The following is a 15,730-nucleotide window of genomic DNA, read 5'->3' on the forward strand; positions in this document are numbered from 1 at the left end:
CCGTTCTTATAGTATTATACTTGTAGAGTAAGCAAGCAATACTGGAAATGCTTTAAAACTTGTAGGATAAGTAGGCTGTTTGGAAATCATTTTGTATTTTATCCTTTTTAACAGTCCAATTGTATGGTACCATCATTTCAGTCAGGAATATGAATTAGAAAAGGATATTTGGGCAAACTACAGGAGAGCTTCCATTAACAAATTATGAAAATTTTATGACAGATTATCATTCATTATTATATAAATCACTTATCACACCCAATGTAGTAATACCGGTAACATTTGTTTTACCAAAGAGCACCAAGTTAGATATGTTTACGTTGCCGTTGACGTCCTACAGATGGGAGTAGGTCAATTCAGTTCTGAAACTCATTTGTCCTTAAATCATCCTGCTTAATGAGGTTAGGTTATGTTGTGTTAGGTTAAATCAGGTTACTTGTGATGAACAGACTGACAATGACATTTCAGTCAACCATGGATTTTAAATTATGACAGTGCTTATCTAGTGTTTTTTTTGTGAATTAGTCAAATTTAACCTTCAAACATGTTTTCAAATTATGCCCCTCCCTTCCCATTTGCTGATGATAAGAGGGGACCTGTGGGGAATCAGGATTTGGATGGGGTAGTACAGCTTAAAGGGTTAATATCCCAAAGAAATGGTGGTGGAAATAGATCGAATAAAAACAACACACACACACACCAGAGAAAATATTCCTGACTGTGGGGGCTTTGCCTCCTAGACCTCCCTACAGAATTAATCATCTCATCACATTCAAGCCAAACCCTCAAAATGCAGAAATGTTATTTAACTTGTTGTTTTGCATTGAAAATGAAGGCAGATGTAAATCACATCTCAAAAAACACCACCATTAAAAACGGTTATCCCAAAAGGAGGGCTGTGCCCCCTAAACCCCACCCAACGACATTAACCACCTCATCTTGTCCAAACCAAACCTTCAAAAAGCAGAAATCCTACCTTCCCCAAGGCTGTTCAGCATCCATAGTACTGTACTACAGATATCTGTTCCGTAGCCTTATTACATGGTAGGTTACAGTTCTCTATCTATCTCTCTCTATCTATTGCGAGATAGGACAGTCAGTTGCTCTTTAAACAGTCTGTGATCACTTAAGTCAATCAATTGCAGCATTGTGTTCTTGGAAAATTTTCTTCACAAATGCCCAGTGATTGTAAGAACAGCCACTACATCTACCAGCCATTTTTGAACTGATTTCACATTCAAAGTTCAGGAGGCGTAGGTGTGGCTGTGTATGCAAGTGCAATGTGCAGCTCACATTTTTGTCACGTGACCAAAAAGAAGGACGCTCATTGATTTCCCTGCTTCAGTCTGATTGGTCAGCACATCTGTCTTGTGTGCCTACCATCACCTCTCCATTTGATCCCCCTTCACAAGTGAAGGTTGAATTAAAAAGTTATGTACCCTGGTGAGAGAGGATAGTGTTTGGAAACTCCCTGTACTGTTGTTTGCAGATGATACTGTGTTGTTGAGTGAAGACGAAGGGGAGCTGCAAGGCTTGGTGGATGAGTTTGGGAGAGTGTGTAAGAAACGGAATCTAAAGGTGAATGTAGGGAAGAGTAAAGTGATGGTCTTTGAGAGAGGTGAAGTCAGTGAATGTACAGCGAGGTTGGATGGTGAGGAATTGGAAAATGTGAGTACGTTTAAGTACTTGGGTAGTGTGATGAGTAAGGATGGAGGTTTGGAGGGTGAAGTGCTTGAAAGGGTACAGCAGGGAAGAAAGGTTGGTGGTTCCTTGAAAGCAGTGATAAGAAACAGGGAAGTGAGCATGGAAGTGAAAAAGTTACTACATGACAGTATTGTGATACCAACTCTTAACGTATGGAAGTGAAGCTTGGACGTTGTTGGAAGGACACAAGTCAAGAGTGAGAGCAGTGGAAATGAGTTATTTAAGAGGAGCCTGTGGAGTCACATGGAGAGACAGGCTGACGAATGAGGATAAAAAGGAGCGTTGTGATGTGGATGTGATAGGAAGCGTTATGAGGAACACACTGAGGTGGTTTGGCCATGTGTAGAGGATGGAGGGTGAAAGACTGACGAAGAGAGTGTATGTGAGTGAGGTGGAGGGGGGAAGAGGGAGGGGGAGGCCGAGGATGAGATGGAGGGATGGGGTGGAGAGGTATATGAGAGAGGGGGATGTGAGTTGGGAGCAGGGCAGTGAAATGGCGGGGGACAGGGCGACTTGGAGGCGATTTGTTTGTGGCCACCCCAAACGGGATTGAGGCGTCTGGCAATAGATAGATAGATAGACAGATGTACCCTGTTATGATTCCTGTTCATTTGCAACAAATACCTGCACTTATATTTGAAAAAAGTTAGTTGAAGGTGAGACCAATAAACTGTCCAACTGAAACTGCCAAATTCTTGGGTTTTCAAAATGGCATATTGTCCACCAAATCAACCTGATGGTTGGACATGGCGGGTGGCCACTTGCCATGGTCTGCTTGTAAACTGATGAAGTTGTAAAATTGATATCTTCAAAATTACACATTTCCATAACTTTTTAAATCTATCACAATGATAATTACATCTTGATTTATTTAGAAAAAAATCTATCTGTCTATCTATAGCCTGATGCCCTAATCTCACAAAGGGTGGGTGCAGACAAAATGCCTCAAAGTCGCTCTCACCCACCATTTGACTACCCTCCCCCCAACTCACTCCCCCCTCCCTCATATACCTCTCAACTCCATCCCTCCACCTCATCCTTGGTCTTCCCCTCCCTCTCCCTCCCTCCACCTGACCTACATACACCCTCAGTTGTAAATTCTAGGCTGCTTAGTACAAAAATTTACAGTTAAGGTGAATGATTTGTTGTTAGCTCTTCAGCAGCAGCATGAGAACAAGACTTTGCAGTCATCCCTTGGAATCAAACCCTTACAGGTCACATTCAGTTGAAATCCCTTAACTTACTAGACCACCAAATGTCTAAAAGGTGTATGAGGGCAATGGGTTTAATGCAGTACATCAATACAGTATACTGCCCAAAGACCCACCCTTTATCTCCCAGCATACAGGGGAACCGACCCATGAAGGGGAAAGTACTGTATTCAGGTCTGATTAAAGGATGTATTATAATTATCTCTTAATAATCTGGACACAATGAAAAGGAACAGATGGTAGGGGAGGCAGTGGTTGAGTCAGAAGTGAGGCGGTCTATGATGCTGAAGGATTGGATTTGAATCCCAAAAGGGGCAGGGAACGGTTGAAGGATTTGAATTTCATTAAAGAAGACATTCCTGATTTACCATAAGACCCACTGACATGTCATAAAACACCCCCACTAAGACCAGTATACCAGTCCTGTATGAGATAGTCCTTGTATGTATTCTTTTTGGATGGTGGGTTTTAGCACTGAAATGTTGACATGTGGAGGTGTGTGGGACATGGGAGGACCGCTGGGCTGCGGGGAATGGCTGGATAACTTATGCTTACCCAGACACATAAAGCAAAAAAATCAGTACCTGTTTTTATTAGCTGTGCAATGTCTCTTGATGTACTGTATGCTGTTTTTCAGGCAGTTGGTGATCAAAAATGGTGCGTGACAGACTACCAGAACTTCGAGAGATCAGGAAGAGAAACAACCTGTCATCTGATGACAACGTACTGATAATACTGGATGAAAATGAAACGCAGAAGAAGTTATTGGATATTCTGGATGAAATTGGTCCCCTTTATGCAAAGTTAGAGGTAAACTAGCTGTTCTGCTTTTAAGTTAGTTAGTGTAAGTTTCCTTAAATTAACACTAGCTACCACCACCGGCACTAGGTTTGGTAAGGTGCTGCAGCATGTTATTCAGTACATTATTTGGTAGATCAGAATGCTTGTCAGACAGTACAGGGCTTCTCATCAGATCAACATCCCATTATCATAACCCATTTGGTCAAAGCTTTTATCCAAAACATCCCCGTTCAAAGAAAAAGAAAAATTGACCATGCACAAACCAGGTCATCCGGGGTTCAGTGGGATTGCTTGAAGTTATGTTTGACCCCACATTAACGTATGGGTGTGAGATCTTAGTACAGAACAAACTCTCAGTTTTGAAATGCTTGGGTCCAAATGCGATGTGAAAACTAGAATACAGTACTTTGAAAAGTAGAATAATAATGATAACCATGAGAAACTCATGTAAAAGAATGCCATACAGGGTAATGAATAGTAAATGCAATGAAGAACAGTACTTTGTACATTATTTGTAATGTCATACTGGTATGTTTATATACATGTCCACAAATAAAGTTTCTCTTCAATTATGCATTGATTGTGTGAAGATGTTTGATACCAACCCTGTCCTGTTGCATGAAAAAAGTATCCTGGAAAGTGGAGGTTTTAGGAAATTGGGTGTTTGGATTTGGGAGGTTGCACTGCATGACATGGATGTAGGAAGTCAAGAGTGAGAGCAGTGTAAATAGGACTGCTGAGAAATGCGTGTGGGTTGTGTAGAATGGATGGGATAAGAAACGCAAAGATTCGCGAAAGATGTGGAATAAGAAAGTCTTGATAACAGGATAGAAAAGACTGTGCGTAGCATGGTCACATGAATACAGTAGACAGTATGTAGATAGGGTGGGGGAAGGGCTCTAATTATGTATGTGACTTTGAAGGTCATATTTGGTAATGGTTGATTTCATGGAGAATGAAGAATGGGTTTTGAGGAAGGTGAGAATCTAACAAGGAATCTTAACCCGCCCCATCCCGACATTTTTGGACCTTTTTTTTTTTTTTTGGCTCAAACATCCGCTTTTGGTGAGAAACATCGAAAATTCATAGAGAAATCGCTCACCTGAGGTTTAAAATACCGGATTTAGGTGCGAGTACTTCCTTACCTGACAGGGTTTTCTAACAGGCTGGCACCAAAGAAAACAAGTTCTATGGGAGGGTAACTATTTTATCCACTCATAAACAGTATTTATTTATTTACTTGGTACGAATTAATATGTAGTACAAGAGTATATTGGTTTTCAAACAGTACTATAGGCATTATAAGCATTGTTTCACTCACTAACTCATCACCATTCATGACCTTTTTTTTCCCACATTACCTGATCATCATTTCTGACTGTTTCTTCCTCTAAACTTTGTCCTCCACATTGTCATCGATTGGGGAATCACTCTGGCCCTGAATGTCTTTATTGGCCAGGTCACTGGTAACAGGTGAATTGTCGAGACAATGGCGTGCAGAGGGGGGGGGAGAGGTTATGTGGTGTAAGGCATTGTTCCTGCTTGGCATCTTGTAGAATAGAAGAAGGTGTCCCATGTATACGTGCCAAAAATCACTCGCAAAATTGCTCGCGAAAATTTTAAATTGTGCAAATTAGGGACCTTGCAATGTTGCTGCGTTAATTCACGTTGCCGGGACGGCGCGGGTTAATCAGTCTACCTGTCTATAGCTAGATGTTTTAATCCCATAAGGGGTGGCCACAAACAAATTGCCTCCATGTCACCCTCTCCTCTGCCATTTTGGTGCCCTCCCCCCAACTTACACCTCTCTCTCTCATACCTTACATCTCTCTACTTTGTCTCTCCATGCCATCCTCGATCTCCCCCTCCTTTTTCCCCCCTCCACCTCACTCACATACACTCTCCTAGTTAGTCTCTCACTCCACCCACACCACATGGCCAAACTACTGCAGTGTATTTGTCTTAATGCTATGTATCACATCCACACCACAATGCTTCTTCACTTCCTCATTTTTGTCAGTCTGTCTCACCATGTACCTCTGCATGCTCCTTTCAAGTAACTCATTTTCACTGCTTTCACTCTTGACTTGGGTCCTTTCAGCAATGTCCAAACTTCGCATCCATATGTTAGAGTGGGGATCACAATACTGTACTGTCACATCGGTGACATGCTTTCGTCCCTGCTTCTTACCAGTGCTTTCAGTGAACCTGCAAAATTTCTTCCCTGCTGTACCCTTTCAAGCACTTCATCATCCAAACTTCCATCCTTTCTCATAACACTGCCCAAGTAGAGTTTGTAAATGCACCCATATTTACCATTTCCTCACCATCCAGCCTCACTGTTCATTCAATTACTTCATTTCTCTCGAAGACCACAACTTTACACTTCTTTACATTCACCTTTAGATTCCATTTCTTACATACTCTCTCAGACTTATTCACTAGGCCTTGTAGTTCTCCTCTGTCATCACTTAACAATAGAGTATCATATACAAACAACAGAACAGGAGGTTTCCAGATACTACCCTCCCACATCAGGGCTGCTTCAACATCAACTACCCTAATTTGCATCTCTTTTATAACTCCATCCATATACAAATTGAACAGCCATGGAGACATGACACATCCCTGTTTCATTCAAACATTCAGATAGAAAAATTCACTCAGTTCACCTTCCACACGCACTAAAGCCTAGCGCCCTCAGGCAAACTCTTCGTGGCCTTCAACAGCCTAAATGGATGTATGAATTTTGTATTGAGAAGTATTTGCTACTGGTTTGGCTTTTATATACCTATATAGATATACAGTAATCACTCTAATATCCGGATGCCCAATATCCGAACATCCCCACTACCCGGACATAATCGTCCTGGGATCCAATATTCCCAAAATGGTCCAAACCCCCCCCCCCCCCAAAAAAAAAAAAAAAAAAAAAATCCCCCCCCCTGCCCGTTTCATACTGTACTTTTTTCCATACTATACTTACCTCATTTTACTCTTTAATGGCCTTAATTGGTGTGAATAGGGTGTTAGGAGCTATGCATGTGCAGTAGGAAGGTGTTTTTTTGAGTTAGGTTAGGTTAGGGTCCATAAGTACCAGAATGTTTATTAATGTATGAACATACTTCTAAACCCTCATTTTATGTTTCTTTTGCATTTATTTCAGTCATTTATGTGCCTTATTGGTGTGATTTGGGTCTTAAATAGGTGCTATGCATGTCCAGAGGGAGTTGTATAGGTGTTTCTCTGAGTTAGGGTCCATAAGTACAAGTCCTTAAGCTGGGGCCCAATATCCGGACAGAACCGATATCCGGACCTACCTATGGCTCTATTACGTCAGATATTGGAGTGATTACTGTATAAATAACTATTGTGGTGGGTGGGAGCACTCATCATCCACTCCACGCACACAGTTTAGTGCTGCTCTTGGGTGACTGACCTTTCCTCTCTTTCTTCCATCCTTCTTTCCTTTCCCTTCCGTCTTTCCTTCCCCTTCCGTCTGTCCTTCATTCTTTTCTCTTCCTTCGGTCAGTGGGTGACTCTACACTGAGTGACAACCCAAATGGTTTCTTGTACACCAGGAAACCATTTACTAGGCTGGGTGGTGTAACCAAATTATGGCGCTTGGTGGTTTAATGGGTAATTAAGGCACGTCAATTGGACTGAGCCAATGCAGGTTTATATCCGAGGGATGGTTGGGATTTATTGCTCACATAATGCCACTCAGGGATGTGTGAGGCTGGTCATTCTCATCTGAAGTGCATGGACCAACTTGCTTAGCCATGGGCTCCTATGCTTGGGGCAACACAGGATTAGGTGATGATGATATATATATATATATATATATATATATATATATATATATACAGATGGGAAGTTGTTGAATGCTGTGAAGAGTATGTACGATGGTGCAAAGGCTGCAGTGCGTGTGGATGGTGAACTAAGTGAATTTTTCTCTTTGAAAGTTGGTTTGAAACAGAGATGTGTCATGTCTCCTTGGTTGTTTAATCTGTACATGGATGTGGTAATAAAAGAGGTACAAGGTAGGGTAGCGGATGTTGGAGTGGCCCTGGTGAGAGAGGATAGTGTTTGGAAACTCCCTGTACTGTTGTTTGCAGATGATACTGTGTTGTCGAGTGACGATGAAGGGGAGCTGCAAGGCTTGGTGGATGAGTTTGAGAGAGTGTGTAAGAAACGGAATCTAAAGATGAATGTAGGGAAGAGTAAAGTGATGGTCTTTGAGAGAGGTGAAGTCAGTGAATGTATAGTGAGGTTGGATGGTGAGGAATTGGAAAATGTGAGTACGTTTAAGTACTTGGGTAGTGTGATGAGTAAGGATGGAGGTTTGGAGGGTGAAGTGCTTGAAGGGGTACAGCAGGGAAGAAAGGTTGCTGGTTCTTTGAAAGCAGTGATAAGAAACAGGGAAGTGAACATGGAAGTGAAAAAGTTACTACATGACAGTATTGTGATACCAACTCCAACGTACGGAAGTGAAGCTTGGACGTTGTTGGAAGGACACAAGTCAAGAGTGAGAGCAGTGGAAATGAGTTATTTAAGAGGAGCATGTGGAGTCACATGGAGAGACAGGCTGACGAATGAGGATATAAAGGAGCGTTGTGGTGTTGATGTGGATGTGATAGGAAGCATTATGAGGAACACACTGAGGTGGTTTGGCCATGTGGAGAGGATGGAGGGTGAAAGACTGACGAAGAGAGTGTATGTGAGTGAGGTGGAGGGGGGAAGAGGGAGGGGGAGGCCGAGGATGAGATGGAGGGATGAGGTGGAGAGGTATATGAGAGAGGGGGGTGTGAGTTGGGAGCAGGGCAGTGAAATGGCGGGGGACAGGGCGACTTGGAGGCGATTTGTTTGTGGCCACCCCGAACGGGATTGAGGCGTCTGGCAATAGATAGATAGATAGGTCTCCCTCGTTTTACTCTGCATCGTTTTACGATATTTCGCATTTACGATCCTTCTTCTTTAGTACCAAGTGTTCATTTTACGATTGAGCTCCCTCGCATTTACGATTGGGCATGTGGAAATCCTGCAAGGCCAGGAGGAGGCTGGCAAAGCAAACAACAATTTCCAGCTTCTTCAAACCCACTGCTAGTCCATCTGCCTTTGCTACCACTGAGTCATCCAGCCCTGCCACCCAAACCTCCACCACCTCTCATTCTCCTGAGTCATCCACCCCTGCCATCCAAACCTCCACCATCCCTGCTTCCTCCCTCTCCACCTCTTGTGTTGACGAGTGATGGGCTTTGGCCCAGGATGTCTCCTAGCCTCGGAGGAGACGTTAAGGCATTACGTCCTCTGGCTTCGGGGGGGACTGACTAAGGGTGGACGGAGCTACAGTACAGTAGGAGGGTACATAACAGTACAGCTGTATTTCATGTTGTTTTTGCTATTTCATGTCTTTATGTTTGCAAATGTACATACATATGTGATTCAGATGCACTACAATACATAAAACATCATCATTATTATTGCATATTAGATCGCTTGTATGTGTCTTCGGTTCCTTATACACGAGTCCAGGAACGCATTCCTATTTTTCCCATTAAACCTTAATTTCGCTTTACGATATTTCGGTTTACAATTGCCTTTCTAGGAACGCATACCAATTGTAAAACGAGGGAGACCTGTATATATACTTGTATCTATCTCTCTATCTATCTATATACAAGTATGTAGCAGTAGTCAAGGGAATGAGTATCCTACTTGTTTGTGTGAACTGTAACAGTATCCGTTTAAAAAAGTATGGTACAGGTAACCCCACCATACAATCCATCGCTATATGATACCCTGCCTTAGCAATGTGAAAAAATTAATACCCTTCCCTGCCTATCAGTGGCCAGTCCCCAGTTATCCAGTGGGTTTTGTTTTTTGAACCGATTTTGATGATATTTGAGACTTAAATTTTGTTTAGGTTGATTTATAAACTGTTTTTAGACTTAGATTAACGTGTTTTAGTCATAGGCGGAGTGAATACTGTCATTTTTGGGTACAGTGTACTAAGTTTGATTTTTTCCAGACATATTTTTGATGATTCTGAGATTTTAGTTTTGGGTTTAGGTGAGTTATAAACAGCTTTTAGGCTTAGTTTAGGATGTTTTAAAGCCATTTGGAGGTTTAGGTGAGCTAGAAACTTGTGTTTGGACTCATTTGGGTGGGTTTTGGACTTGGTTGGAGGGTGGGGGGGGAATCCCAAGGCTCCCATATGCATCCCTATACTTTCCATGTTATAACATCCCCATGTAACGATACCTCTGCTCAGCGATGGGTTTTCCCAATTGCATCTTATCGTTATAATGGGGACAGCCTGTACGTGGTTATGCTTGTGAGCCACATTCAATTTTCTGAAGACTAGGAGAGTGTGTGAATGATTTGTGTAGACCATTTTTGTGTGCATGCTATTTGATAACTCCTTCTTACTGTATGTTCATTCTCTTTCTCTTTGTTTTTGGCTACTGTTTTACATCCTCAGGTATGTCTACTTCTCAGCCTTATCTTTTTTTTTTTTTTTTTTTTTTTTTTTTTTTTTGTGATGAAGAATTCAACAGAGTTATTATTTACAGCATTTTTAATAATACCATAATTAGTTTTTTGTCACAGATTTCCATATGTAAAAGAAATTATTTTTTTTGAAGTATAAGGCATGTCCAGTTGCAGTTTAAAGGCAGTTAAGATTTACTGGTATTGCGCAGGGGATGAGCAGTTCGGTTGAGGAGCTAAGGTCGCTGGTGCATCAACATCAACATCGAGACCAGATTGAGGATCAGGTGGCCAGGGTCAAGTCTCAAGCACGCAAGCTGAGGGAGGCTCTTAAAGTGGTAAGCTGATCCGTTTCCTGTATCATTTATTCATCCCTTCAGTCCTTTGACATGTTATGTGTTATGTTCTTGCAATTACCAGATAGTTTTATTTAATATAATGGAGGATTTTTGTGCATAGGATGTGCTCTTTTTATTATAACCTGGTCTGATAGAAAGCATGTAGTCATATTATCATCTGTTTCTGCCATGGAGATGTGTAAAATAAGCTGCTAAATGATGAAAATCAGAGCTAAGCTAGAGTAAGAAGGGTGTATTGAAGACTGTATCTAACCCTCTTTCAGAAAAGCCTGTTCAGAGCTGAAATAAATTGTGTGGAGATAAAATATAATGTTAAACTTCATCAGTGAAGTAAATAAATATATACATGTTGAGAGGATGGAGGGTGAAAGACTGATGAAGAGAGTGTATGTGAGTGAGGTGGAGGGGGGAAGAGGGAGGGGGAGGCTGAGGATGAGATGGAGGGATGGTGTGGAGAGGTATATGAAAGAGGGGGGTTTGAGTTGGGAGCGGGGCAGTGAAATGGCGGGGGACAGGGCGATGTGGAGGCGATTTGTTTGTGGCCACCCCGAACGGGATTGAGGCATCTGGCAATAGATAGATAGATAGATAGATAGGGTATAACTTTTCCATATGAGCAATTGATGGCAGTGTGAAATAAAGACAGATTACTGTAATTAGTAGCATCCTACTTGAGAGCAGTCTTGGCCATAATTAAAACTGAGAGCACAAAGATATAAGCAAGCCCCTAATTATTGAATGATTATTGAAAACCAGTAATTATTGAATATGATCAACTTGCATCCCACATTACAGAGTGTAGTTAGCAACAGTTGAGGAAGATCAGACATGTTCCATCATCACATGCATCAGCAGTATATTGTCCAAGACAGTGGGCTTGTCAATATCTTCATGTTTGCAGTTTTGTATTGCCCTCAGTCCTCATGTCAGTGTTGTGCTGCAAAACATCACAACTGTTTCAATATGATTGGTACTTTAAATTGGAAGCTGACACATTAACTTCATAGGTAGCTAGTATCAGTGGTGTGCATCAGAATATCACAACTATTTCTATATGACTGGAGCTTTAAAATGGAAGCTGTCATATTAACTTTATAGGTAGTTAGTAGCAGTGATGTGCTTCAGAATATCACAACTATTCCAATGTAGATGGTACTTTAAATTGGGGGCTAGCTGGCATTTTAACTTTATAGGTAGTATCAGTGGCGTGCATCAAAATATCACAACTGTTTCCACATGAATGGTACTTTAAATTGGGTGAAAATGGAATATTAACTTCATAGGTAGTATGGTATTTTGATTTCAACAAGCAATCTATCCATAATTTACTGTGAACTGAATAACAAGAACGATCATCAAAACAGGTGAATCATAATGTGAACTTATTGTACTCTACCCTTGGGTACCTGGAGATTTGTGTATTGTAAATTCTACTGTACGTGATCGGGGACTGTTACTGCTTTATTACATTAGCTACTCTGAAATGTGTGTCAGGTGCTTATAGCTGACATTTCATGGTAATGACTGTAAGAAAAGACAACCCTACAACCAACTCAACTACAACCAACAAATATCATCTGAAAATCGTCGAATATAAGTCTGGAAAAAAATCAGGCTTAGTAAACTGTACCCCAAAATGACAATGTTCAACCCACCTGTGGCTAAAACTCTTTAATCTAAGTCTAAAAACAGTTTATAAATCAACAAAAACACACAATTTTAGCCTAAAATATAATCAAAATCAGTAAAAAACAAACCAAACCCATCGTTAAACTGGAGTTTGGCCATCATTAGGCAGCGTATGATGGTAGAGTATTTCTACCCCCATCGTTAAACCAGGGTATTGCATCTAGTGGTATCTTATATCGAGGTATTAGTGTATACAGTTTAAATTTGGAGGAGTATGTATTTGTTGTGATGCTTTGTGGTAGAAGAGTGTGGGTAGTAAAAGAGAAGGATGTCTGCAGATTTGAGTGTACAATGAGTACGACAATATGGATAGGTAATGCCATACTGAGGAAGATAACAATTCTGTACAGTAAACTCTCAGTTTTGCAGAGTAATTCGGCCAAGCCCTACACTGCTTAAAGTAAAATGTCGGATATTGCATAGTACTCTCCACTGGCTCAGTATTCAGTGTCAAGCTTGTTATTGCATTACTATTTGTCTCAAACCTCTATCCCAAAAGCTTTCCTATGAGTAAAAAATGAAAATTAAGCATAAAGTACACAGAATCAATGATACAATACAGTAATACAGCACTGGTTGGTTACCGTTTACGAGTCAGTTGATACACCTCAATGCTGGATGTTGCATAGAACCCGCTGGTTACATCCCGTTTTGGCGCCAGATACTGCTTTAACAGAGTCAAGCCAGCAGCACCAAATATTACGTTGGTCTGGATAACGTGATGGTGGATAACTGAACGTTTACTGTATATGAAGGTTTAAGGAGATGCTTGGCCATTTGAGCATATTAGTAAGCAGGAAATTTGTAGATTTGAGTGCTGAAATGAAAATGGGGATGTCTGTGGATCAGAATGTAGTGAAATGAAAAGGAGAATGTTTGCAGATTTGAGTGTGGATCTGAATGTGGTGAAATAAGAAGGCAAATGTCTTCAAATTTGAGTGTGCTTAATTGAAATTGGGGTTGCGTGCATATTTGAATGTAGTGAAATGAGAATGGTGAGGTGGATATGTAATGCCATCCCGAGAGACAGAACAATGTGTGCATAATTAAGAGGACGCTTTGCTGCTGCAAATGTCTGTGAGGAGATGCAGATTAGTACACTGAGGTGGTTTGGACATGTGAAGAGAATGTGTAAGATCACTTACATGAAGCACTGCACAGATTTGAATTTGGAAGAGAGAGCCACTGTGGGCAGACCAAGGAAAATGTAGAATGAGGGCCTGAGAATCAACTTTTAGTTAGATGGCATGATATGAATGCTGTGGGAGACCATTCATCCAGGTAAGCTGCCATCAGGTGATGAAGATTATTCTATGCAAGCAGTTTCCACAGCTTTTCAAAATGTATGTAATCCCTGAATACCTCATATGTTGATGAGTGCGTTACGATAGAATGGGAAACAACATCAAGATTAGGATAAAGTTTATTAGTTTAAAGGTGAGAGAAAAGTCACGGGCTAAAGATATGATTGTGGATCATAAACTGAAGGTAGTGGGCAAGACAAACTAAGAAACAATTTTCCTTATGTCAGAGATGTATGTTGTAGATATTCTCTTGCTTTTTCTTATAAGAGTCTACCTACTTCACCATCAGCCAGTTGTCAGTCACATGGATTTTTGCAGTATAGGTAACAGTTAAGTGTGTATCCAGTATATTATGGTATTAATCAGCTTTACTTTTGGCAGCTGAAGGACAAGGGTGAGGGGAAAGAGGGTGTAGTGGAGCATGTTATCAGGGTGCATCATTTGTCACTGTGCACCAAGCTAACCCTCACCCTCCATGACCTCACTGATATACAAGCACAGGCTCATCAACGCCATGCGCAGTATGTCAAGAAGGAACTCATTATTACGGGTATGTCAAAAAAGTCAAGGAGTGAATGGGTTTTTTTGCTCTAATAATGTCTCTCAGGGGGAGCAATTGGTCACTGTCCATAAATACTTTGGCTGCATAGCCTAGCCCTGGACTTCTGTGCTCCTGATATGGTAGTAATGGATTAGATGATGGACAGATGATCAAGAAAATAAATAAATATATAAAGCTGTCAAAAGTTAAGTGAGGTAATAGGTAACAGTTTGGTTTGTGATTAAAAGGTATAGGTTTAAAATGAGAACCATGCTTTTTAAATCTAAGTAAGTATGAATTTAGTATAAGGTGATGTGGAGCTGAGGGGTTGCTTAGCTTGAAAAGAACGGTTTTACATTTGGTTTTCCATAGGTATTTAAAACCTTGTTGCATCCGTTACAAACAGTTTGCCATTTTTATAACTTTTAGGGTTCTGATATTCTGTAATGCCATAACCTTGTATCATCCATTACACGCAGTTTGCCATTTTTGTAACTTTCATTTAGGGTTCTGATATTCTGTAATGCCATAACCTTGTATCATCAATTAAATGCAGTTTGTCATTTTTATAATTTACATTTAGATTACTAAGAAAATTACTTAGGGAAGTAAGAGTGACAAGCAGAGTAAGCATTCAAAGTTTGGGTAAGAGTGGAGCTTGTGGTATGCTATCATTAGCTTCAGAACTCATCATAAAGCAAGCCAGCATTTGCTGTGATACTGTAATTTTCACCTATGTGTTTTAGGACAAACTTGGGTACAGTGGGTAGGAATAGGAGTGTTTACTCTTATCCTGTAGTCTTAGTTGCCAGTATACTGTATTCTTCTCATTTGTATTTCAGGACAAGCTGGATATAGTGAGGAGGAACTGGAGAATTTACTGGAGGAACCACCTGACCTGTTCACTGAAGACCTTATAAAGCAGACCCAAATGGCTCGCCAGCAGCTTTCAGACTTGCGAGAGAGACATGCAGACTTTATGAAGCTGGAGAAATCTATTCAGGAATTGTGTACCTTGTTTAATGTATGTGGTGTTTATGAAGTTAGATATAGTATATTTTTCATACACTGTATTGTATAATTGGTACCGTATCAGGATTCTGTCTTAGGAATTGAGAGTCATGTCTATTTTTTGACCCCTTGGCTGCACCTATTGTTGCGAGAACAATGCCCATGTTGAAGGAATTCACACAAAAGTTACCCATTTTCAGTGCAATAATTTTCATGTTCATACACAAGGTAGTGGTAGGTGGGGGCGCTCACTATCCACTCACTTGATGTAGTGCTGCTCACGGGTGACTGCCCTTTCCTCTCTTCCATCCTTCTTTCCTTCCGTCCTCATCTGTCTTCTTTCCTTCATTCATTCCTCTTCCTTATGCTTATGGGTGACTCAGTCCCTCTTCTGTCTATTTTTCTTTTATTCATTCCTCTTCATTCTGCCAATAGGTGACTCTACACAGAGTGACAAGCCAAATGGACAGGAAATTCTGAGTGGTAACCATATAACCAAATTATGGCACCTGGTGGTTTAGTGGGTAATTAAGGTGCTCCAGTTGGATTGATCCTATGCAGGTTTCCATATCCAAGGGGTGGTTGGGGTTTATTGCTCACGTATTGCCACTTGGGGAT

The 15,730-nt window shown here is 40.9% G+C and overlaps 1 protein-coding gene across 1 annotated transcript in view; it reads left to right on the plus strand.

Annotated features, from left to right (window-relative positions):
• LOC145397753 (syntaxin-2-like) overlaps positions 1 to 15,730 on the plus strand; it is a 29,139-nt gene that overhangs the window by 369 nt on the left and 13,040 nt on the right. The window contains exons 2-5 of the mRNA XM_080270775.1: positions 3,553 to 3,725; positions 10,421 to 10,546; positions 13,942 to 14,110; positions 14,944 to 15,125. Coding sequence (XP_080126901.1) covers positions 3,570 to 3,725; positions 10,421 to 10,546; positions 13,942 to 14,110; positions 14,944 to 15,125 — 633 coding nt within the window. The 5' untranslated portion in view covers positions 3,553 to 3,569. The remainder of the gene's footprint in view (positions 1 to 3,552; positions 3,726 to 10,420; positions 10,547 to 13,941; positions 14,111 to 14,943; positions 15,126 to 15,730) is intronic.

The sequence above is a fragment of the Coenobita brevimanus genome, chromosome 43 (assembly GCF_032717465.1).
Source record: "Coenobita brevimanus isolate Jiangsu-jjx chromosome 43, ASM3271746v2, whole genome shotgun sequence".
In the NCBI taxonomy this organism is placed as follows: domain Eukaryota; kingdom Metazoa; phylum Arthropoda; class Malacostraca; order Decapoda; family Coenobitidae; genus Coenobita; species Coenobita brevimanus.